Source organism: Trachurus trachurus (genome assembly GCF_905171665.1).
Source record: "Trachurus trachurus genome assembly, chromosome: 16".
Classification (NCBI taxonomy): domain Eukaryota; kingdom Metazoa; phylum Chordata; class Actinopteri; order Carangiformes; family Carangidae; genus Trachurus; species Trachurus trachurus.
The window spans coordinates 25,306,525-25,331,982 of NC_139902.1; the positions used below are offsets into that span (position 1 = coordinate 25,306,525).

At 43.1% G+C, this 25,458-nt stretch overlaps 1 protein-coding gene across 4 annotated transcripts in view; it reads left to right on the forward strand.

The window, feature by feature from the left end:
- rims2a (regulating synaptic membrane exocytosis 2a) overlaps window positions 1-25,458 on the forward strand; it is a gene marked incomplete at both ends in the record, with an annotated part of 135,094 nt that overhangs the window by 91,198 nt on the left and 18,438 nt on the right. Inside the window, 7 exons of one of the 4 annotated variants that reach the window (XM_083990456.1) lie at window positions 1,565-1,681; window positions 5,839-6,024; window positions 7,734-7,840; window positions 8,173-8,205; window positions 16,892-16,992; window positions 18,940-19,106; window positions 19,692-19,925. In XM_083990456.1, the coding sequence (XP_083846582.1) occupies window positions 1,565-1,681; window positions 5,839-6,024; window positions 7,734-7,840; window positions 8,173-8,205; window positions 16,892-16,992; window positions 18,940-19,106; window positions 19,692-19,925 (945 nt within the window). Of the gene's footprint in view, window positions 1-1,564; window positions 1,682-5,838; window positions 6,025-7,733; window positions 7,841-8,172; window positions 8,206-14,519; window positions 14,553-16,891; window positions 16,993-18,939; window positions 19,107-19,691; window positions 19,926-25,458 lie in introns of all 4 variants that reach the window. The other 3 variants (XM_083990457.1, XM_083990458.1, XM_083990459.1) reach the window with 3 other exon arrangements.

Sequence of the window (25,458 nt, forward strand, 5' to 3'; positions counted from 1 at the left end):
AGTCATAGAGAGTTTGGATTTGTCCCAGAACTCCTAAAATATTAAAAGTTTGTTTTTTTGTGAGGCTGGTATTTTGTTTAATTTTCACAGCATTTCTTTTTTTTCCTTTCTGAATTGTTCTTGATAGTCTGTAAAAAGAGTAAATCTGTATGTAATGTGCATGGTGTTGAATTGTTGTCCTCTACATCTAGAAGTAACACCAAACAGGTACAGGTGTTTGGACCGTGCTGTTCTGTTCTTTCCTCTGTGAACGCTGCTGGTGTGTTCAGAGAACCGCTTTCATCTGTCTGTGTGGTAAAGCTGAGGAAGACATCTCCGCACCATTCGATCTCTCAGCCTCTCTTATCTTCCTTGCCTGTTTTTTCCTCTTTGAAACTGTTACATCAACCTTTCCTATGAGCTCTCTCAGTCTCTTCACATCCTGTGTCTTTGAGAAGTCTCTCGTTCTCTCTCCCCTCAGTTTCCTCACCCCTCCATCTGTCTGCCTATGATCCTGTCTATCTCCAATCCTCCCTCTCACTCTCTCCTTTCCTCCTCCTCCTCCTCCTCTGCTTCTTCCTCGGCGCCATCTCAGATCCATCTCTGTCTTCTCTCCTCCCTCCATGTGGTTGCAGCCATTTCCTCACCCTACCTCGAACCAGACATACTCAGCCTATTGATGATCCTCAAAAGGAACCCAGGTAGACTCTTACCTGAGCTTGCATGAAGCCCCCCATCTCTGCATCTCCACCTTTCAACCCCACCCCCCACCCCCCACCTGCAGCCCACACTGCCTTTGTTTTCTGGAGGAAATCTTTCACATGAGTGTTGAACACATGGCACTGACACTACAGCTCGTTTCCTGTCACTGTAGTCTATGCCAAGTGATAACCATGAAGTTCCTATGTTGCATGAAGTCACTATCATGCCACATGGGATACTGAATACACTGTAGTTTCCTCTTTGTGTCACTTGGCCATTGTCAGTGCCATATGTGTTGTGTTGTAGTCTTACAGTATATATTTCTTCTGTAGAGGATTAAATATATACATAATGTGTTATTAAGTGTGTTACTCTTCAGTAGCGCGCTCTATAGAGAAAGTGGGTGACTCTTTGACCATACTATACGCTTCATCCATCCAGTATCAGCATTGCTTTGCTCTCTCTTTCCACCACCTCATTATCATATAATCTTTCTTCTCTTCTCACTCCAAACTTGAAACCATGTGAACAAGTGAGATTCCTGTGAGACAGCAAATCTGTCATTTATCGTTCATCTCAGCTACAAAGAGTAACGGGCAATACTGACAATGGATAAGTGCTTCTATGGTGGTGAAGTTTTGTCCAGCAGAGGTGGTTTCTCTTCACCTTCAGTGTATAGTAGTGTATGTTATCCTTACTCACTTTGGGTTCAGTGGACGGTTTAATAAGTATGCATTCAAACAGACTGCAGAGACGGTCTGTAATGGGAAGTCAAGGGTGTATTTCAACAGGTGCAGGTTTTGTTTTATAGATATGTGTTACCTCCCCTTGTGATGAAAAAAAAACACACAATGCTGACCAGTTGTGATACTTTTTCCGCCAGCCGCAACCACCGTGTGTACCCGATCTGCCGAGAGGAAGCAGTCAGGTTACTGCGTTCCACTAGGATGGCCCGCGCCTATTCTGAGGGCGCCTACTCCTCCGACTATGACTACGAGAGGTATTGACATGCACTGCCGCTGTATCTGTGCATCCACCATCCTGTGGTCTCTCCTCCAAGTTGTCCCTCGTCCATTTTTGATTTACCCGTGGTCGTACAAGTGATGACAGAAAATGATATCCTGTCTGATATCGGTTTTTGTAAAGGAGTCATCACAGCTCTGAAGTTGTGTAGACCCACAGCAATGGTACACAACTGCTTCGGTATGCTGAGGCTCAGAGCTATTTGTGTCGCTGTATGTATACTGGTTGTTGACTGAAGTGCTGGCCAACACTGACTGTTTCTTCGTTGATGTCTTTGTTTATGTGCCCCATGTACGTTATACGGCAATATGTTGATCAGTGTCTGTGATCACGAGTGTTGTCCTTCACGGGATACTGGCAGCAGCTTTTTTGCTCACCCATACAGTGGCATCCCTGATGCATTGCTCTGGGCTGCACAGAGGCTTTGTAAATTCTGTCTGCCCTTTGACTTCTGGGGCCAGACCAGAATGAGCTGCCGGGTTCCCTGTCCATCTTCAGGACCCACACCAGCGTCCTGGTGCAGCAATAATAAGAAAGCAGCCACATTGCCCCCTCCAGAGAAACACTGTAAATGACTCCACTCTCGCCTGTCTTCAATCTTCCACCTGCTGCCATCTGGCTTTCAGTCAGGAATAACGTCGTGACGCTCATGCCATTTCTCTCCTCTCCGGGAGGAAAAAAAAGTGATGAGTCCTCAGAACTCAGCCTGAGAGCCCGACTGACTTTATTAAAGTGTCACAAAGTTTCCCTAAGGCCCAGCTTGGCTCGACTACAGTCTCAGCCTACAGTCTAGATGGCCATTAACAAGAGCTCTCCGGTTCCTTTTTTTCTCCCTTTTTTTTGTCTCAACTGAGAGAAAAAGAAAAGCAGCGAGTATCTCAGGTTTATCCACAGAGGAGCAGAGTAGCCCCCCCCCCTCTCTCTTTTCACATAGATTCAGTTTGTTTCTGTCTCCAGGCTGAGTAAAAGCAGCAGTGAGGAAAAGGTGACACAAGCAGCAAAGAGCACAAAGGGAGTTTGAGCCTTTTGGTAAAGGTCTTAGTTTGCCCAGAACATGAGAAAATGTTTTTCATGATTCTGTTGTTTTTAAGTGCATTGTCCCAGAGTGCACCTGTGTAGAAACAGTAAAGCGTATAGGCATAAAAAGAAAACTGATGATTTGGGGTTTGATACCAGTCAGATTACGATGAGCTGTGATATTCCAAAACGTGTGTCACGGGTTATTGGGTTTATCTATTTAAATACACTTAATGAGATATTTGATTTGGAGCAGACACAACCTTCACATTACACATAAATCCTGGGCCATAACAACATCATGGTGGGGACTGATTATATTGACCATCACTGTGCACGACTGTAGATTCAAAATGCTTACAGCTACTTAAGGTTACTGACTGATGAGCGTCCGTTTTGCTGTGGCAAACAAAAAGGATATTTCCTCTACTGGACAATTTTTCATTCAGCAAAAGGGTACAGACACCACAAGACTATGGCACGAATGACTTATTAATTAAAACTGAAATGATTGAAATTACTTGGAAGTAAAAGTTCTTCTTCTGCATTCTCACAAACGTTCTGCAAAGTCATGTTTTAAAATGATTTCAGTGCATCTTTTGGTGTCTGACAGCTTCGGTAGTCGTCTTATACACAAAGGATTTAATGAAACCGTGTCACTTACAGTATGAAGGGCTTAAGATCTACACATTTAAACTTTAATCGTTTCCAGTGTGCATGTTTTAAAGTTGAATATCTCCTTTCCCTGGTTCCATATGTTCAGTTTGATGCAATTTGATGTATTTTTTGTTTGTCTCTGTAAAGTCAAATATCCCTGTTGTACACTATCAATAACCTTCCTAGTTGAGAACCTTACCTGCTTTTTTCATCAGCTCTTCAGACTGACAAGATCTGCCTCCATCCTCTCTGTGCCAAAATACTCTTAACGTCTGGACATTTTTCAGGAAATAACATCTCAAATGCCAAATGTTTTATAAAAACACACTTCACTTTTCCCTCACATTTCACTGTTCCCCAGACAGTTTGTAAATGAACACACACCCACCCATCACATATTGAGAGACAGCACAAGCCCCTGCCACTTATACACACCCCACAGAGTCCACACTGTCCACCCAAAAATTCAGTCATTCATCAACTCGTTAGGAATTACAGATAAAGCTTAAATGTTGAAAGACAAACGGTCAAGAACTGCATGTAAGCTGAAACTACATCTGCATTTCATGTACTGTAGGTCTGAAACCAAAGGCGCTCAGTTGAAGTGGTGCAACGGTCAGCTGTACATGCAGTTCTGCTACATTAAGGCTGTAACAGCTGATACAGCTTGTCTGTTAACATCGAAGCGTTGTCTAATGTTCTTGAAGAGTTGCTGAATCATGTGACTCTTTCACTGTAAGGGACCACACCTGTATTTTTGCATGTTTTAGCCCATTTACAGAAAAAACATTCAGACAAACAATATGGCGGTGCAGTTTCTTTCTGAATTTACCTCTGCTGAATACGTAGCACTAAAATCCAATACAAGACAAAAATTATAAGTATCATAAGCTGGTGCATATTCTCATTTGTCCAGGTCATAGTATTTCAAAGGAGGTTTAATCGAAAGCAACTGGACTTAGTTGTTTGTCTAGGAAGACGTTTCACCTCTCATCCAAGAGGCTTCATCAGTTCATGTACGCAGCTGACCAGGCTGGGACTGGTCCAACTATCTGGTGTGGAGACTCACTATTTAACCTCTTGTGTGGGCGTTTCACAAGGGTGATGATGTCACTGGTTCCCTTTTGTGCTCCAAGTGCCAACGACAGTCGTTGGAGTGACAGTCGTTGGTGGGAAGTTGGTTTCGACTTCGTTAGTGCCCTATTGTGTTCTAACGACAGTCATTGGAGTCACTTGCCACTTGTGGACAGTGGTTGTTCTTTGAGGCTAGATGGTTGAGTCTCCTGGGAAGGGATGAAAGGGCAGCATTGTAAATTGGAGACAGGTGGTGTCTCAGACCTCCTCCCCTGTTGAGGGACGGTTTTTCTACTTTTACAAAAATGGCTTCTTTAACTCCTCTTTCAAACCATCTGTCCTCTCTGTCTAGGATTTGGACATTGCTGTCCTCAAAGGAGTGGGCTTTCTCCTTGAGATGTAAATGACACACACACCCACAAAAGCAATCTGGTGTATGCAGTCCAATGCAACGAGGAATGCAAAGACCTCTACATTGGAGAAACAAAACAACCACTGCATAAACGCATGGCCCAACACAGGAGAGCAAACTCCTCAGGACTGGACTCTGCTGTTCATTTACATCTCAAGGAGAAAGCCCACTCCTTTGAGGACAGCAATGTCCAAATCCTAGACAGAGAGGACAGATGGTTTGAAAGAGGAGTTAAAGAAGCCATTTTTGTAAAAGTAGAAAAACCGTCCCTCAACAGGGGAGGAGGTCTGAGACACCACCTGTCTCCAATTTACAATGCTGCCCTTTCATCCCTTCCCAGGAGACTCAACCATCTAGCCTCAAAGAACAACCACTGTCCACAAGTGGCAAGTGACTCCAATGACTGTCGTTAGAACACAATAGGGCACTAACGAAGTCGAAACCAACTTCCCACCAACGACTGTCACTCCAACGACTGTCGTTGGCACTTGGAGCACAAAAGGGAACCAGTGACATCATCACCCTTGTGAAACGCCCACACAAGAGGTTAAATAGTGAGTCTCCACACCAGATAGTTGGACCAGTCCCAGCCTGGTCAGCTGCGTACATGAACTGATGAAGCCTCTTGGATGAGAGGTGAAACGTCTTCCTAGACAAACAACTAAGTCCAGTTGCTTTCGATTAAACCTCCTTTGAAATATAAGTATCATGTGAACTGCACTTAGATCTATTGTGTTATTTAGAAATTCAAAGAACACTTGATATGATCTCAAAAAGTAAGTTAATTAATGAATGTGTTTTGTAATGAATGGGTTAAAACATGCAATAACAACAGGTGTAACTCTGAAACACATGCACCTCAGAGGAATTTTGAGGGTGCAACAAATTTCTCTGCCCTCCACACTGCCGGGGCGCTGCCCCCGCCCTGCTGGGGTCCCACTGAGTGCCTGCCTATCTCTCAATAACCTCTGTAGGAACCACGGAGCCATGGATAGACACGAGTATCACAGCAGGTCCCGCTCTGCAGACCAGCGGCCCACTATAGAGCGCCCCACATCCCGCTCGCGCTCCACTGAACGCCCCCACGACTCTTCGCTCATGAGGTCCATGCCGTCTCTGCCATCTGGGAGGTCCGCCCCCCCCTCACCTGCCTTGACGAGGTGTGACCCAGATCGGAGACGCTAACAAGCTTAACACAGAAGCAAACTAGAGTTGTAGTTGTACGATAATTTCCCTGAGGCGTGCCTACTCTGGAGGGAGAAATAATTTAAGCATTGGGTTTAAAGCATCAATAAGTACATGGAGGAAACCACAGTGTTTTGGCCAAGTAACATTAACAGAAGTAAAACCAGTGAATACATTAAACCAAATTTTATTCTGGTAACTGGGATTAAACCATCTAAACATGTTGAGGTCAGCCCTGCTAACCAGCTTACCCAAATACCTGTAGTTTATTATTAGACAGTTTACGATACGTAGATTTCTCTTTCAACAAATGACAAATAATCTCTTTTGCTAATCTAGAAGTCAAGCGACAAACCAGGGGATTACTCTCCCAACTCCCACACTGAGGTGTAAACCAACCAATCACATTATTTCTGCCCCCAGAGCAGCTCCACCTCTTTGCATAACTAATACCTCTGTAGGACTAAACCAGTAGAGACCCCGTCCCATGAGCTCCCACCCACCCCGAGCCTGACTAACTCACCGAATGAACCAGAACAACTACATCACTGTCACCTACCTGCCTCCCTCCCAACACCCTGCTCCCCTGCCTCGCCTCGCCTCACCCCGCCTCACCCCACCTCACCTCACCTCACCTCCCCCTCACAACTACCCCACCACCCACCAAGCCTTTGTGTTTTGTCCCCAAAAGCAACGGTGCTGTATTTTCTTTACACATGTCCCAGGCACGACAACCCCCCCACCCCCACCCCCCCCGACACCGTAGAGTAGCGTGCTGACTCGTTTTGATTTGGAACACACTGCTCATACGCTTGCGTGAGTATAGCAGTGTTGGGCCGACTTTTTACTTTTGATTTCATTACTAACATCAACTGATGCCGTTTATCTTGTGATGGCATTATGTTTCATTTTGTTTGTTTTACTTTTTCTTTCTTTTGTGTGATTTCAAGCCTTTTGGGGACAGTCTGAACGCATGGTCGCACTAGTCTGCTGTCTCTGCATTGAACTCTCTCTCTCCTTGCAGCTTGATGAGTCGACTGTACATGCGGTTCACACCTGGCATCTTTTATTGCAGCTCAGTTCCCTACAGTTGATGTATCCCTCCACTCCCATGCCATGTGCCAAACTTCATTGCTGTGTGCATCGGTTTTATATCTGGAGATCCAAGACATGTTATAATGTTTGAATTAGTCAGTTTCTCTTAGTTACCCTATGCTTTAGTGCAGTCCCTAATAACCTCCTGTTACTGTATATCCAAACACACAGGAGCCTATATGTTAGTTAGTTAGTTTTAGTTTATTTCGGACATGTTAAAAGAAATAAGAAATAATACAGTAATGGACATAACAAATAGATACTTTACAAAGACAAGACATGAAAAATGAAAATAATTTGATTTTTCATGTCCGAAAAGGAGTGGGAGTGTTAACTAAAGTAATGAGTGATCCTAGTTAAGTGGATTAAATCGTATCACCTCTTCAGAGTAGGGAATAGCTATACTTTCTATGTTACTCACATCTCTGCTCTCAAATGAATCTCTCTCTGTCTTCTGTGAAAGTTTCTTCTCTCACCCCTCTCACACTGTGCTATGGGTGCGACACGGCCCTGCCCCGGCCCATCCACCATCCTGCTCTCGTCCTTACTCATGTCTAACCTCGGTGTCCACCACTTTTTTGTCATGTAGGGCGCATCCTCGTAGTGGATCAGTCCAGACCAGTCCCACCAGTACGCCCATGTCCAGTAGACGAGGACGACAACTACCGCAGCTTCCGCCCACAGGGAAGGAGAGAAGTAAGTCCCCTGCTTGTTTTTCTGCTTGCATCACAGGCTTTCTGTCTACGGAGAGACTCAGAGACATGTATGATGAGGGACGACGTGTTTTTATCAGTGCGGTAGTCTGATTCTGTTCAGTATCTAATGATGATAGAGTTTTTATATGGTGGCCCGACTGTTTGGGCCGGCGGAGGAGCTTTGGTTTTACAGCAGCTGCTTCACATATTTGCTCTTGAAAGCTATACAGTAGATGATATCATAAGTGCAAGGATTTTTTTGTTTTATATGTGTTTACTTTTACCCTCCATCCATAACATTTGCACTCGGTTCCTTTTCCATTTCTCTCTCAGAAGATGGAGACGAAGGAACAGAGCCTTGTGAAGGTCTGTAGCTGATTGTGTGGGTTTAGCCTTTCAGACTGGGGGAGTGCTTACCGAGCCACACCTCACTCTGAAGGCCGAAACCCTGTCTGCAACGGCGGGTGGCTGAGCTTACTGAAGCCTCCCTCTGTTGCAGCTCTGTTGAATGTACAGTTGAGGTGTCCTGTGCCACCGTGTCGTACTAACCTATAGCTCTGTCTGGACCCTGCTATTAATAGAACCAGTGTTGTGTTCAAATGTTGCCTCCCTGTGTCTTTGTTTTGAGCTCTACTCTGGATATTATTATTATTTATTTGGGCATTATTGATGTGTTTAATTATTTGGACTGCTGAGATACTTCTCTGAAGCTGCACAGACACACACTGTGTCTGCAAACGGGGAACCCTCCTCCAGGCTTTGATAAATGATTAAGCCAGAGAACTTTTCCACATCCTCACAACCACAAAAGTGACATTTGAAGTCAGTCATGTTCCTCAGCACTCCTCTATCAAATGTTTATGTGTTGTTGCCGCAACTTGTGATGTGTACTGTGATGAAAGCAGTGATTATTTCACTTGTGTCTCCGAATGACTCTTTGGAAAAAAAAACAAAGAACGGTGTTAGCTTTGCAGTGATCGGAGGGAAAGACATAGAGGGAGTGGGGCGGAGGGAGGGAGAGAAAGCTCTTGCAGCTCTGGAGAACTTGTCAAAGAACTTGCAGAGCTCTTTCATCATTGTCAGAGTCCATGAGGGCTTCCCTGTCTTCTGTACAGCCGCCAGCCACCAGCCCAGCTCTCTCTGCATCTTCCTTACACTCTCCTTTGCTCTCCCTATCGGTCCTGCCCTTCTTCTGTATCTGTGCCATCTTTTTTATCACTCTGAAGCTCTGTCTGGACTTCTCTGTCACTTATCTGCAACCGTCCTTCTTCCTCTTGATTCCTGACCTAATCTCCCTTTTTTCTGTTCTTCTTTGTCAGGCAGTCTGTCCTCTCCTTCTTCTCTCTCTCTCTCTCTTTCCCTTTCTCTGTCCGTCTCTCACTTTCTCCTTCTTATTTCTTTATTTTCTCTATGTGTATCTCTTTCACTATCTCTCCACTGTACTGCTTCAGGACAGTGGCAAAGTGTGGGCAGTGGGGGGAGGTATTGATCTGACCTTGTGCTGTAGCTCCCACAGAGCCGTATGGCACTCAGATTATGTAATGCAAATATGTGCAAGGATGTGTGTGTGCGTGTGTGTGCGCGTGCAAGTTTTTCTGGACTGGATTCATATTGTTGCCATTTGTTGTTTTCCGAGAGGAGCTGGATTTTAAAATCCATGCCACCTTTTTGTCTCACCGCTCAGCTCTGAAACATTTACACATCTAATTCTCTTGTGTTTACTGTATTTGTTGCAACTCCTAAGGGGGAGCAAGGGAGGAACTTGGGGCATCTGAACCCCAAAATGGCCGCCCAGGTGTGTTTATTAATAGAGAAACAGCCTTTAAGCCTCTTGCCGTGCTGCTCGATTTTCTTTCTTAATAGTAAATATAATTATTCCAGGTTTATTCACAATAAACCAAATGTAGTTTAAAGGACAAGCTGATTTTATTTTGTTTCTTGGATAAAAGCGATGTACAGTACATGTTGGTGTACAGTACATTCATGCACAGGCTTGAATGAACAGCCAGACTGTTGGCAGCAACTGGAGTTCCCCACGGTTTGCACTTCCTACTTTCCCATCTGTTTACGTGGCTTGTTTCTGTCCTTTGACTGTGTGCTGCTATTACTCAACACTGTCATGGCTGCTGTGCTCAATGACTCACTGGATACTCATGTACGGCCCCAAAAAAAAGCCACATTGTGTTTTTGAAGTTGTCTGGATGGATTCTGAGCGAGTGATATTCTGCACGACGAATGCTGCTGCAGGAAGGTTGTACTGTATGTTGCAGTATGAGCACAATAACAAATGCATTGTGCTCATTGTAACCACACAGTGTATCGTATAATTTATCAAATGCTCTTAACATTTGTGTGTTGTAGAGATTATGTGCAAAGTACTGTAGTGTTTGGTATCAGCTGTGTGTGTATGTACAGTATGAGCACATACAGTACGAGTTGCCGTATTAATGTCACTTACAGTACTGCGGGTTCGGTTATTTCATGAGCGTCCATCTGTCTCTTTACTAGCAGCAGACTGTGAGGAAAAACCCCAAGGTCCACCGGTAAATGGGAGGAAAGGCAAGTCCTCTGAGCAGTGTGGTGGTGTGACTTTGCTGTGTGGGTTTTTTTCAGTTAATACAAGCTCTCTGTGTGTGGCATTCACTTGTAGCTCTGATTCTTGATGCTCAGCTACTCTCAACGGTTTCCTTCTTATTGACCATAGTGCACTTCAGTTGTCCTTTTCTTTCATCTTCCCTTTGTCCACATTCAGCCTGTGGTATACGCTGATTTTCAGTGTGTTTCTATTGAGTGAACTGGGAGTGAAGAAAGTAGGTTTACACTGCATGAAGCTAAACTGATGCTAATACATTCAGAGTGCTGTTGCTGTGATCTCTGCTGGCCTGTCCCTCTCTGGCTCCAGCGTGGCCTCAAGTCTCTGGTACGGTAAAAAATTAATTCAGGTCATTTCCACCTCACAAACACAGAGCGCTCAATTCCCATTATGAAATTGCCAGTCATTTAAATTACAGAGTGCTCCTCTAAACCTGGCAATTGCAGACATTAAGTAAGTCATATGTCAGATATTTTTGCATCAGAGCTCACATTTGATCATAGTAAAGAAAAAAAAAATACCAGGGTGTAATGTTTCCTGGATTAATTTCATTTAACTTTGCTGGTGACGTGCAGCAGAGTATAATGTCTTGTTTTGAGAACCTCAGAGACTGTTACCTCTTTTGGCCACTAGATGGAGCAAAGTTCACACTGTTTGGTGAGGAGCTGTCCATGATTTCAGTGCTGAAGTGGCAAAGAGGTCTTTTTTCTTGCTTTTTTACGCATCTTTGTTCCTTTTTAATATCACTACACACAATATATACACAATGTAATTGAGTAGTAAGATATATAAAACAGCTAAAGGTTTAAAAGAAAATGCAAGGAAAGTGATTTAGCATCATGTTTTCTACTGGGATTTACAAAAAGCTCCCTTGATAATCCAAGGCACATCAAAATCATGTAGTGTCCAAAGCAGTCAGTCTGTATGTGTGTGTGTGTACGTGTATGTGTACGCGCATGTGTATGTCTTGCTGTAGAGGTGACATGGGAGGACCAGCAGCGAGGGCTGAATGGCTCTTTGTCTGATGGAGGGACACAGCCACACCCCTCCCTCACTGACACAGGTTAGTTAGTGTGTGTGTGTGTGTGTGTGGGTGGAGATTTGTGCCTCGTCAAAGCATGAACAATAACCAGCCCACTTAAAGGCGGGGTAAGCAAGACCTCTGCTCTGTCAGAAGCCTCGTCCCAACTAATTTGTGGTTTACAATTACCAAGGCAGCATCACAATGCCATGAGTTTTTTATACAGCATGAAAGTGGATAATATTTATTTTTACCTGAAGCAAAGCAAACTTTATCAAATATAATGTAACTGAACAAACAAAGCAATGGAGTTAAAATCATGGAAGACTAAGTTATTATTTTTTAGAAAACTACAGTATTTGAGCTAACAAAGACGCTGATGTTACCCACAGTGGTCTTTTATTTTATCCTGCTTGTTTTAAGCCTTCAAACTAAAGTTTGTACTACAAAAGGTACTGGGTCGCTTATTGTTCATGCACTCAGTGTGTTGTTTCTATGCTGTCCTCCATAATCAGTGTGATGTGTAATCAGCTGGATTACAACAGGGACTAGACTAGAACCATGCTGTCCTCCTGCTTATATAAGCAACAAAGGAAGCATGCTTTATATGTTTTGTACTGGCCAGCAGAAATATTTAATATGATTTCCCAAGTTGGCCTCTGGGTGGCGCCCTTCTGTTTTCCAGTCTCTTCCTTCTTGATGTGATTTTGCAGTGCAGCCTGAAAACTGGTTCAGGTTCATTTTTTTCAAGCAAGTCATTCATTTCATACAGTTTGAATAAAAGGATGATGATACTTTAAAGGGCATTTACTGTTTTCATTCCCACATTTAGATGTGTTTCTGCATGTGACATATAGTCTGGTCTGGTGTTGTGGGTTAACAAGGACCCTCGACTGAGATTGAGGCTGTAATTAAACCGTCAGCAGACTCAGGCCCAGTCATCAGTCAGTTGCTCTTTCTTCTTCTCTTTAGTTTTCAGCCTCAGTTTCTTGGTGTGTTTGTCTCTTTAGCTCGGCCTGATCACAGTCATGTGTATTTCTGACTTATGTCCAAGAATTAGAAATAATTGTGCTGAAACTGAATTGTTCATCAGCCTAAAGGAACACAAGCATCCAGTACAATGTACAGTACAGTGTTGCGTTAGTTCTGTCTGATGTTTTATAAATCACAGACTCTTATTGCATCATGTGTGATGGACTGAATGTTTGGCATTAAACTGAACTAGAGCTGAACACCATGTTGTCTCAGTCTCAACCCATCCAAGCTTTTGATAATTGTAATAGCGGTTGAGCTACTTTTTAACACCCAACAATCCTTAATTATAAACAATGGCTTGTGTCTATTGTTGTGGATATTTAGGTCCCTTCACAGAGTGCAGACACCATCTACTTCAACAACCTCATTGTCTCTGAATCAACCATTTGTAACTGTCTGCAACACTAAGATGAAGTCGTGGCTGTTGTGTCTGGAGTAGCTCAAGTGTTTGAGTCATCTGTCATTCAGAAGCACTCGTCTCGTGCCACATCGAACACGGTGCATTCATACCCACAGCCCACACGACACCAGACCTCTCCGCTCTAACTCGTTCTGGTGTTGCGCTCGCCTCCACCTCTGCTTTCATGTGTCACTCCGTTATCCTGATGACCTACATGATGCAAAAAAAAAAAAACACTTGCTCTCTTGATCTTCATTTGATTCCTTAATGAGATGATGTTGGCTGCCACAAAGAGATGAAAGCTGTTGAGGCAGATGTCCCACATTGTCTTTTAATTCATGTGACACTTCATTATTCACCCTAATGAAGTACTAATTGAGCTAAATGCTAATTCTGTGTAAGGGGCTATGAAAATGAAGTCTGATAGAGTGTTGGCCTGGACTCAGACTCCTGGACGGAGGTGAGGCGGATGGGCAGCTTGACTCTGACGGGGGGGGCGTGGTGGGCTGTGTGTCCTGGAGCGATTGCTGCTTACTTCAGAACAAAACACACAAGAAAGAAAGTGTCCTGATTGCTGATAGAGAAATTAAAGCACAGTTCATACTTGGAGAGATAAAGAGATGGATCTCAGCGGGGCTGCACGGAAGGAAGGAAGAGAGGGAGGGAGGAAGAACATGAATAATGTGAATCGAAGGAAAATATGTAATCGGAAGCAACAGAGCTGCGTGAAAGCAGGCGGTCTGCGTGGTTGTATAACCTTCTTTCTGAATGATACTGTTGCTGATGCCTGTGTGCGTGTTTAAGTGTGTCTGTGTGTGCGCTCTACTCAGGTTTCTCAATTTTCACATATCTTGCTGAAACTCTGTGAGGTAGTCGGCTCTCTCTTTTGTGTGCTCGCTGCTCTGTGCTTTCAGTTTGTGTTGTTTTTGTGTTTTGTTTTCTTTCTTTTTTTTCTTATCCTTTCTTTCACATTATTTTTCCAGGCTGTCTCCCTCACAGTTGCCCCCATGCAGCCTCAAGTGACATCCACCTCCTCTCCTCTCCTCTCCTCTCCCCCTCTTTCCCCTCCTCTCCTCAGAGGTCTCCAGTTTCTATCTGGCCTGGCTGGAACATTAACATCTCTTTACTGTTTCAGCTCTTTTTTTTCCTTTAGAGCACAGAACCTCACCTCCCAAACCTTCCTCCCCCCTCTCCCTCCTTTTCTCTGATTTCTAATAACGTATCTCTAAAGCCTCTACCTCAGCCTCTCCTGGCCTCGCACCCTTTTTTGACTTCTCGCTGTGCCCATGGTGGAGTTTGTGTGTTCTTGGTGTTTCTTGGTGTACTCTATGATTTTCTTTGTGTGTTCTTGTGCCTGTTGTTTTGTCATTGTCGTGTCGTATTGTTGTGTCGTGTCGTCTCCCCCCTCCCGACCCTCCATCCTCCTCTTCTTCCTCCTCACTCTGACCCCCCCCCCCCCCCCCCCCCTCTCCAAACTCGGCATACTCGGTGACCACGGTGATGGCGTCGCCCTCCCTCTGACCTCCCTCTCCACCTCCGTCTTCCTCTCCCCTCTTTACCCTTCGTGCATCCTCTCACATCCATCTTCCTCTCCTCTGTCTGTGTCTGTCCATTCTGTGATGTGATCCCAGAAGACACGGACTCACCAAGTTGGACGAACTCAGGTCTGTCCCTTCTTCTTCTTCCTTTCCCCCCTCTTCCTGTCCTGACTCTGCCTTCTCTTCTTCTTCTTCTTCTACTTTTATTCACTCTGTATGTCTTCCTGGCTTGCCCTCCCCCACCCACCCACCCACCCACCCCCCTCCTCATCTGAGTTGTCTCTTCTTTCTTTTCCTGCTTCGCTCGCCTCCATTCTGTGGACAATGCTTCCGGCTTGTTTTTTTTTTTTTTCTCATTTGGCACTCCTTTATTTTGCTGTGGGCAGACTGTGTTGGCTTACAGTTCATAGCAGCATGGTCATGGTCAAACACATGATGTCAGGGTTAGCACCAGGTCTTGGCATTGAGACACTCTGGTCATTCTTACCTAGGAGCAAAAACTTGATATTACTGCGCCACAGCAAGATTCTCTGTGTTTGGGATAACTTCTCTGTGGAGTCTCTTACAGATACACAGCAGTCAAAAAGAAACATATGAATGAATTCCACTTTGTTTTCAAATAAAACAATGACTATGAGGTTAGAGTTCTGACAGCTGACATTCAAGACATGTTGACATGTTTCATACTATCACGATTTTAGAAAGTCTTCAGCCTGCAATCAGTGGACAATCAGTGTCAAATAACGTTCTTTGCCCTGAAACTGCTGGTCTTTGTCTGTAAACCACAGCAATTCCTAAACTATACGCTTCGTCGTCCTTGCAGCTGGACCAAGCTGAAAATGCTGTAATTTTCATGGACAAGAACACACACACTAACAAAATTCATCGTATGTAGTGATATTTAGCATTTCTCAGCAAAATGCATTGTGTCTATCCCAGAGGCCTAACAAAAAATGTTCAGTCAGTTTTATACACTGACCCAATTTTCAAAGCAGAGGCTTTGGTCTTGTTGTCACTGTGAGGTTTGCAGGTGGAGAAAAAGACAAGTTTTTCCTCTGTATTGGGATGCTATGTCTCAAAAACCCAGCACTTCCTGTACTTTTCATCTGATGTCACTGTGAAGGACGACAAATGACTGAATAAAGTTGCAGCTGTGACCTCATAGCCATTGTTTCATTCTAGAGGCAGTGAGCTTAAAGACACAACAGTCCGAATACTCTGAGTGTAATTAAAAAAGCAGAATAACGACATGAGTTGATCAACATAATCACACGTTTGTAGATAAACAAACATTACAGAACAATAGATGCTACATCTTGTCATAACAAGCGGGTCACTGAACGCCTCTTACATGAAGTCATGTCATTTAGAGAAAAGTGTAGATGTGGAAGTGTGTAGGCTGTAGATAAACACTTCATGAGACAGGCAGAGAAAAGGATGGTGATAAAAAAAAAATCACTCTCCTCACCTGTGCAGCCATTCATTTGCTCCTAGCCTGTCTTGCTTGTTTTGTTTTGTATGTGTGTGTGTATGTGTGTGTATGCAAAGCTGTTGGCATACTGTATGTGTGCATGGCACGACTACCTGTGCATCCACCTTCACTTTACCACTGGCATCATATGACACAAAAGTAGAGACAGAGAGCAAGTGGAGAGAATGGAGGCGCAGGTCCAGCAGGGACATTAACACTCGGTGGCATTCGATAATTGGTTTCACAGAGAAGAAGACATGTAGCAGCTCCAGCAGGAAGTATTTTCTATGAGGTGTTATTTGGTCGTTTTATTGTCACATTAGTAACAAAGCAAGGTTTAGCTTGGTTTGCTGGCTCGTTGTTTGGATAGTGCAAATTGTGACTGCAAAAATATAAAACATGCAGTACAAAGTGGAGGGCCTAAATTGAATTCAGGAAAAGATTAGATGGACAAACAGAATGATGTGGTGACTCTACCAAGCACTGAAATGACAAAAAATTGTGGATTTCTAAGTCCTGCAGTTTGGATGCGTCGACCAGTTAGTCCGATCATTGCATTTGTTGTCAAGGAATTGGCATTTGACTAAAATCTGAGGTAAAATGTACGTTTGCAGACATAGAGGTAGTACATCTTGTTCACTGCAGTTATTAGGCTCTGCATTCAAAATTCCTTTACTGTGCAATAAAGATCTGATTTATTGATTAATTTCTACGAAGTTTATTCGGCCTGGGTTTGGGACACAAGTGGATACAAATGACCCAGTTTAATACGTTATGCAGTTTACCTTTACTCGTCAGCATTTTGTGTTTGTGTATGTGTTTCTTTGTTACAATGGCCGACCATTCAGCTTTTCCCCCATTAGATCTGTCCTCGTCATGGCTCATGGCTCATAGCTCAGCAGAAACTCGTCTCTCACCATAACAGTGTGTCCTCCCATCAGGCTCTCCCCTCACCGTATCGGCCGCCATCTGACTCTGGTCTCTCTGTGTGTAGGTATGGACATGGAGGAGAGGACCAGGCAGATGAAGCTGAAGATGAACAAGTACAAGCAGGGAGCCGGCTCCGACTCCAGACTGGAGCAGGATTACCACAAGGTAAAAGCACGCAGCGATGTATGATGGATGTTTGCTTCACTACTCCAGCAAAAAAAAAATACACATGCACCTACAGTTTACTGTTTGCATGGCTGCACTGTGCGCAGGCCATATGGCACATTGTGAAGGCAGTCAACCATGTACACATGCACATATCAACATCATACTGCGCATGGGCATTGGTGTTTGCACAGTGCACATGAACACACAAACAGAGCCACACAAACACATGAAAACTAATAAACACTCACATTTAATCATTAAATTGAGGTTGAAAAACACTGAGTCGGGGTCAGTTGTTTTTGAAAGAGTCACTGAACCCAAATTGCAAAACATATACATACAGTACAGTAAGCAACAGTGCAGTATAAATGCATGCAGTTTTCGTGACTATTTAATGGAAGAATACATTTGAAAACATAGTGACAACATGTCTCTTGCACATGCATGGCCAGACAGAATTATAATGAGAATATTTGGTGAAAAAAGCTTTCCATCGTAAATTCAAGGAATGTGACAGGGAGTGTGTGCAGAGTCAAGTGTTTACTATTCCGCTCTGCAGATGTCCTCGGCATGTTTAGAGAGCTCAGCTTCGGTCTGGTGTCTCCTTGCCGTCTGGGCCAAGATGAACAAGACAAAGAAAGACTCCGTGACCAGCTCTCCTTTTAAGTCACTGTTATGAAAACTATTGCATTAGGAGCAGCCAACTTGTTTGGTAGGAGTCTATAAAAAGCAGATTAAACCATGAGTTGGCCTCATCTGTTGAATGTTATCTTTCTTGGAAGTGTCACTGACAACAACGCTCCCTGGACGTCTGATCTACTGCTCTTAAACCGCAGACTAATACAAAACAGTTACTGTAACACTCAGCTCAGGTTCTTTTCCTGTAAACATGTCACTAAAAACACACACAGAGGATGTTTTACATGCCAACTCTGTTAGTACCGATCTTCCGAGGAAGCCTCTGTTAAGAGCTAAGTATAGAGAAAATCATTGTGCAACTGAATGTCAGTGTATTTATATGGTGTCCAGGATTCAAATTGGACTACAGTGAAAATATACACAAACAAATCATAGATAAAATCATGCATTAGTCACAAGTGGATTATTATTACTCTAATAATATATAATGGTTATACAAGAGTTAAGGTAGAGTTCATTTTCACCACTGTAAATTATATATCCATTACATTATCTGTCACATTATACTGTGGATCGGTTTCAGGTGACTGCATTAGCACTATGACACAAAGGAAGCTCTGCTTAAGCTCTAACAGATCCAGATTGACTGTTTGATTAATTATACACAGGTTTAAGAATTTGAACAACTTCATTCAGTTTCTAAACGAACTGGGTCCACATGCTGGTGTGACTGTCTGGCCTGTATAAACTTTAATAATAAAGTATTAAAAGTGTATTTTAGACAAGCACCAACATGTTGACAGATTCAACCCGTCATGAAGAGCTTCATATTCAGCTCTCAGCCGTGAACCTCTCTACTACATGTTCTCACTCTTTGATATATTTGACTGAAGTAGGTTAAACTCTGACCTTTCAAAAGGCACAACCTAACACGCCTTATGTAACAGCAACATCTCCCCCTTTTTCTCTTCCCATCATCTGAGAGCACCACTAATAAGTTGACATTATTCACATTCATGAGCCCACTTCAGCCGAAGAACTTATCTTGATCAAGAAAGGCTGTCCTTAAAAAGCTAAAGGCATGCACGCAGTGTTTCAGAGCAGCTCATACCCTTTAAATACCCAGAGCGAGTGTCTCTCCCTTTGAGAAGAGCAGCATGAATCAACACTGCAACATTTAATATTTATCCACGCAGCAGTGGTGGCGTATCATGCTGCACCAGTCACCGCCACCACCACAGAGCCATTAGACATCAGCACGATAATAATCTCTGATGTTTTGTTCATGTTCTGTCCTCTCCGCAGCGCTCGGGCAGAGATCCACGGGGCTCAGATAACCTGTCGGCCAAGTCTTCAGACAGTGATGTAAGCGACGTGTCCGCTGTGTCGAGAACCAGTAGTGCCTCTCGGTTCAGCAGCACGAGCTACATGTCTGTCCAGTCAGAGAGGCCGCAAGGAAATCGCAAGATCCGGTAGGCCTCCTGTCCACACCGGGGGGGACAACGACGTGTGTCTCACTCTGTAATCCACATCACACTGTTATCAGGAATGGACAAATCTCCCGCACCTGTGAACCTGTCTTTGCATACATACAGAACATCCTGTGTCGCCACGTCCAGATGATTTCAGCTCTGAAATCATTTGCACTTGGTTGAACTACAGTAAAAGGGGAAAATGAAGCCGTTTAGTGCTGTCTGTCATTTTCTCACCATGTTGAGTTCAGGTTTGGCTCCGTTTTAGCAAATTCTGGAGCCAAATGGTTGAACTCTCTCAGGTGGTGGGGGGAGTTTGTCCAAATCTGGCAACAAACACTGAAACAAGAAAACACATATCTGCATTTTTGTGTGTTGTCTATTGTCAGAGCAAAAAAAAAAGAAACTGTTGCATGTCTTTGGTGTAAGTCTGCGTTTCAGTTTGCTCTCTGCTTTTGAACTTGGCTGCAGTGTCTCTTTGTGTTTGTCTTTTTTTCTCTCTTGCCGTCGATGTTATTTATACTTTGTTTGGCTTTCTTTCTGCTCTGCATGTGCTGCTGTCTTTGCTTCTGTCTCCGTCTTCAGCCAGTTGCGATCAAGGAGCCAGTCTCGGGAGGGGGACGAGCAGTTAGGAGAGGTGCAGGAGGAGGAGGATGCAGGAGGGGGTGAGGGAGGGAGAAGGACCAGTAAAGAGGGGAGAGGGCAGCGAGGCAGGGGGGAGGCGGGGGGGAAGGGAGAGTCAGACAAGGAGCTTCAGGAGGATTTGGTGGAGAATGAAGAGGACTTGCACCAGAGGAGTATCTCAGAGACTGATCTCAGGTACCATGTGTGTGACAGTCTCTAACTGACTCCCACTAACAACATGCAGACCTGTAGCTCCCAGAGAGACGGTCCTCACTTTCCTCCACCCTTGATCCTTGATAATAACATAACTTTTGTCCTGTTAACCTCTCTCCAGTAATAAAGTAGAGTAGCACTGCTCCTTGTTAACCGTAGTAGTAGCCGCCTGCTCACACATCACACGTAGCAGATGAGATGGACATGGAAACAACACAGCAAGCAATGAACGAGTAACTTAACACCTCCTGAAACTCTCATCTTTGCTGACCTCCAGTGGTTTAACCTCCCACCTCGCTGGAGTGAAGCACTCCACCAACATGTGGTTGTTTTACTGGTTCCAGAGCGAACGCCTCTGATCTCACCCAACCTCCGGCTGTGGCCGTGGTCGGAGCTAAAACAGGCTTGAAGCTTGAATCTCTAACATGATAAGGAGGTAAAGCTCTGATGTTCAGTCTGGTGTTAAGTTACTCTTTAAGATTAAGTAGATGCAACAGTTCACTCAAATCAGCCTTTTCTTAAATCTAGGTTCAGTTGCATTTATTCCTGCAGAAAAACAGTAACCTGTATAAAGCAACTCAGTGTGCGTGTACAATACATGCAAAAGTGTGAGGAGGTGACGGTGGAGGTTAGATGGATATGTACTGTATGTAGGTTAATGAGACGAGTGTCAGCCTGATCTCAAACTGCGCCTTGTTAACACATGATGCTTTCTTTTATTCACTACATGATTAAACTGGAAGAAAAGGGGGAAGTTGACTGCGGTGCATAGAAAAAAAATATATAGCTTCTTCTAAAGAAGTAACAAATTCACAGACCTTACTGTCAATATATTTTACCATTTTCAAACCGTCCAAAAGTGTTGACATTGAGGTTTCTCTTGTTCAGACTAGCTAGTAGGCAAGCTCTGTGGAAAATGAAAATACAGTGAGGTATAGTAGAAGTGAATGGAATAGGACTGACATTGGCCTTCATTCATTCTGTTATAATGAAATCTCAGGGAATATGTGATATCACAAACGTGAGTGGATAAAACCAAGGCCAATAGTCCACACATTTCTTGACAATTAGATGATAGATGATAGTGAGTTGATATGTTTCTCATTGCCACCTTTGCTAAGGGATTTTATTAGTGTGACCTTTGTCTCATGGAGCAGACTAGAAGAGTTCAGGGGTTTGATCAGATGTTCACGTTTCACTTTGTACTATGAAAAACTCTTATCGAAACATACATAACTGAATGCATGTATGGAAATCTTCACTCTTTCAGTTGATGCATGCAGAACAATTTGGTTCTGATATGTTAAGACTATATTTAACATGACACTGTTTCATTGTGGCCACCAGAGAGTATAGTTTAATTTCTGAAGAGCGCTGATAGATATAAAAAGTATGTCGAGCAAATTCAAGAACAAATTGATTTGGAGTCCCTCAGCAGGCTAAAAGCTTAGCTTCTCTCCTAATAAGATGTCTGCACTATCAAATCACATTCACAGCAGGATCCACGTTAGTACTTCTTACCGACATCAGTGCTGCTCAACGTCTCCTTGGACTTAGGAGAAAACACATGGAGATAAAAGCTATACCCTCTTATGTGTGATTAATGCTGCAGCAGCGTGAACAGTGTGATTAACAAACAGGATCACACATGTGTGGGAGGCTGAATGCACATGTGATCAGATCCACCGAAAATGTACGCACACACACCTGCAGATTTAGATTCAGGTGTGTGTTGGTTTCGCTCTGAGGCTGTGGTCTGTGTTGCTTTACTGTTTGTCTGTGCTGCTCAGTGCTGAGATGTTGCATCAGTGTGTTGTCTGTCAGTGTGTGTCGTTCAAACGCTTCCTGTCGCTCTGCACCTGCAACTTGTCAACCCCCAACTCCCCCACATTCTCCCAGCTGCTCCTACACGTGCCAAGAACATTTCACTTCCTCTCTCTGTAACACCACGACCCTCATACGTGCACTGTCAACCAGCTGTTCATTCACTTTCAGTAAAGTGGCTGGAAACTGTTATTAATGTGATTTTAAAATAGAAAACTATATTTTGAAGATACATTTGAATCCATCATCTACAATTCTCCAGTTTTATCATCATGTTCCATCTTGACTGAAAGTGAGTTGGATTAGTCCAGTGTTCAACACTGACAGCTCCTATCACCTGTGTGATCAACTCCTTCATGACAGCTACAGTATAAACCCATAATATACACTTCTCACTTTACAACCACATGAGTCATTCTGCTTGACTGAGGATGTTCATCTTAGTGTTAAAGCTGCACACACACACAGACACCGTGAACAAAAAGGCAATATGTCACAAAATGCTGTTTTACACTGATGTTTAAACATTTTAATAGCCTCAGTGTCTGTGTGCTTAAGCTCAGTAGAAAATATGATTCATAAAATGGTGTTAACATAAGCTACAAATAAATCAAATGATCAACAGTAACCGTTTACACAGTGCAAATAGCTGTACACAGTAGTGACACAGGAAGTTGCTACAGTAAGCAGCAGGTTAATTACTACAACCAATCCAAAGTCAGTATTTAAGAAAGCAAATTAATAAACAACAAATAATAATAGCATTGTAATAATTATAATAATAATTATTATATAATTTAATATCACAAATATCATATTATTCTAGGTTATGTAAGCTGCTGGATGATCTGAATTTTCCTCCTAGGGATTAATAAAGTATTTCCTATTCTATTTTATTCTAATAATGATCATTACTATTATAATTTTATTGATAGAAAATAATCACAAACTGCTTAATAGAATAATAAAACCAGATAAAAGAGAGCATAGAGGAAGTAAAGACAATGACATTTACTGTATAATTAATTTGTCAGGACGTTACAGCAGCCTCTGTTTAATTGCTGAAATTTCCCCAGTGTGCACAAAAGTTACAATATTACCCACTTGTCAAGTGAAAACTCCTCATCATTACTGAATATGTCACTGACCTTTGAGCAGCAGTTAGATGACACGCTTTTATTTTGTGAATTATAAGAGAACCTTCAAAAAAGAAACTGTGGCACCAAAACCACAAAAACCATCAATAATTGAGAAGAGAAGAATATTTGTTGTGTGTCCATGTCATGAGCCGAGCAGTGTGATATGTGCTGTGTGCACTGAGATAAGAGAAGGGTCCTCTGTTCTCCATGTGCCGTTACGTAAGCCCCAGCCAGTGAGGACACTCGCTCCAGCCTGTACAATGGACCTAAACAGTTAACAGCATAGGGCCTCGCGATGAGAGCCTCGAGATCGATTCTGCAAATACGGACTAATAATCAATCATGTGTCTAGACATCAGTGGAGGATAAAGGATAAGACGCTACCTGCTGCAAGTGATAAAAGCTGTAATCACTACTCTGCTTATCTGCGTGTAGGAGCGGGCGAGGCGTTGTGATGCAGCAGAAACGTCGCTGCTAGATACATTTACTTATGACTCATCTTCTATGTATTGAGGTCACAGTGTAAATATACATCTGCTACACATTAAACAGGCCTGTTCAAATTGGCTTGGTGTACAATCGTCGTGGCAGCCATATGTGTTTTTAGTGCATGGGTGCCTCCGCTGCACAAAGAGGCGAGTGCGTGCGTGCACACATACACACACACACACGGCTCTAAGCTGATGTTATGACCAGTGGTCTCCAGGATGTAAGGAGCTTTCACAGAGCACGTTTAAATCCCACATCACCTCTTCACCTCCACGAGTAAAGACTGGTGTTTCAACCAGGCAGGGACTGATCGTCACTAAAAAAGAAAAAAAAGTAAGGGATGTTCATTCAGCATCAGCTTGTCTAGTGAGTGGCAGCAGAGACCCGACCACCGCGACGCTTCAAAACGTTAAAACACGAGACTCAGACTTTCATCTACAGTATACCGCTTCCGTTCTGCTCACTTCGGGTCTCTATGACGAAAAACTTTGTCGCCCGTGTTGACAGGCGTGCACGCATGCTAATGCTCTGGCTTGGGGGCACAGTTGCCATGGAAACCGATTTTTCCACCTCACCTGATAAAGAAGCATTGATTTTTCTCTGTGAAAGGCAAACAAGAAGAAAGGGCTAAGTATGAGAGGAGGAGAGGAGGCAGCAAAAAATGACTTGAATGACATTTTCATACAGCGAGCAGCGTTTCTTCCTCTTCCTGGTTGAGCAAGTGAATTTATGAGTTTAGTTAAAACATATAACTAAATGTTTAAAGTTTTTGACCACATTTAAAGCCCATTTCAGAGTTTCTGAATGATTTTGTAATGCAGGTTTGGCAGGCAGCTGTGAGACAGTGATTAATATATTTATATAGATTTTGTTATTATATAAAGGTGAGGTCTTCAAAAAAATTCTTTACACTCGATATATTGTTTATTGAGGCCTCAAATGGTTATTTTTAAATCAGTCTGTTTAGGCTGTATTTAAATCTGTCAACACAATTTTCACAAGAAACAAGAAAAAAAATCCAGGTTTGTGTTTTGTTTTGTTTTATTTTGGGAACATCCCGGCTCAGATGAAAGTGCATGGTGTGCAATCTGAATGATGAGGAACACTATGTTCTTTGGGCTGAGGGTGAAAATCAGAAATCCCTGGAGAGTCCCATTTCTCCAAGCAGGCACATTTAACACAGAGACCGGTCTGAGCGCCAAGACCTGTTCAGAGAGGAGCAGCGCTACCGTAATGAGAGCAGCAACTAGAACCTTCTGTGGATTTACTTTATTCAGTAATATTTATTCTAAATCAAGTTAAAGTGAAGTCAATATAAGATTTCTTATTAAAGCAGTTATGATTTAGATCAGTAACAATCATGCCAATAATCAGTCCACTGAGAAATGTCCACAGCATCAATAAATTATGAGTGACACTGTATATTTAATCTGGTCAAACCAACATAAAACCAAGAGTGTGTTAATTTACACAAGTAGAAAGATTCTGTTCAGATTAGATTTTCTTCCATAAAGTGGAAGAAACCATCTCAGACGTTTGCAGTTAAGGCAAAGCAAGGGCATTATGTAACAAGCAGAGAGAGTCAGCAGGTCTCAGGGGTTCAGGAAGCTTCTTCCCCAGGTGAGGAGCACAGAAACTAAAGTTGCATCATCTCTCACGGCTCTGATTCTGGGAACATTGAGTAAACCTGTCCCAGGAGACCAGAAGGTTCTGGTTGCAGATAGAGATGACCAAACAGAGCCATCTGATCAGTTGTTCTGGGTGCTGTCCTGAGACCAGTGGTTTCAGGTCCAGGCTTGCCCTACTGTAGATATAAACATGTTGACTGACACAGTGCAGACTAGAGGATGATTTGTCCTAATAGAGGAATAAATTACATTAAATATTAAATTATTGAGTGTTATTTTGAAAGATTGCATAAAACATGGATTTTCATTTGAAAGGTTGTGAACTGAGCTGAGCTCATCCATTTTAACCTCAGTGGGTAATGGCTGGTGGAGGTAACAATGCCCCAGTGCCCCTGACCTCTCCTCCGAGCTGATATTTGGTAATGAAAGCAGCAG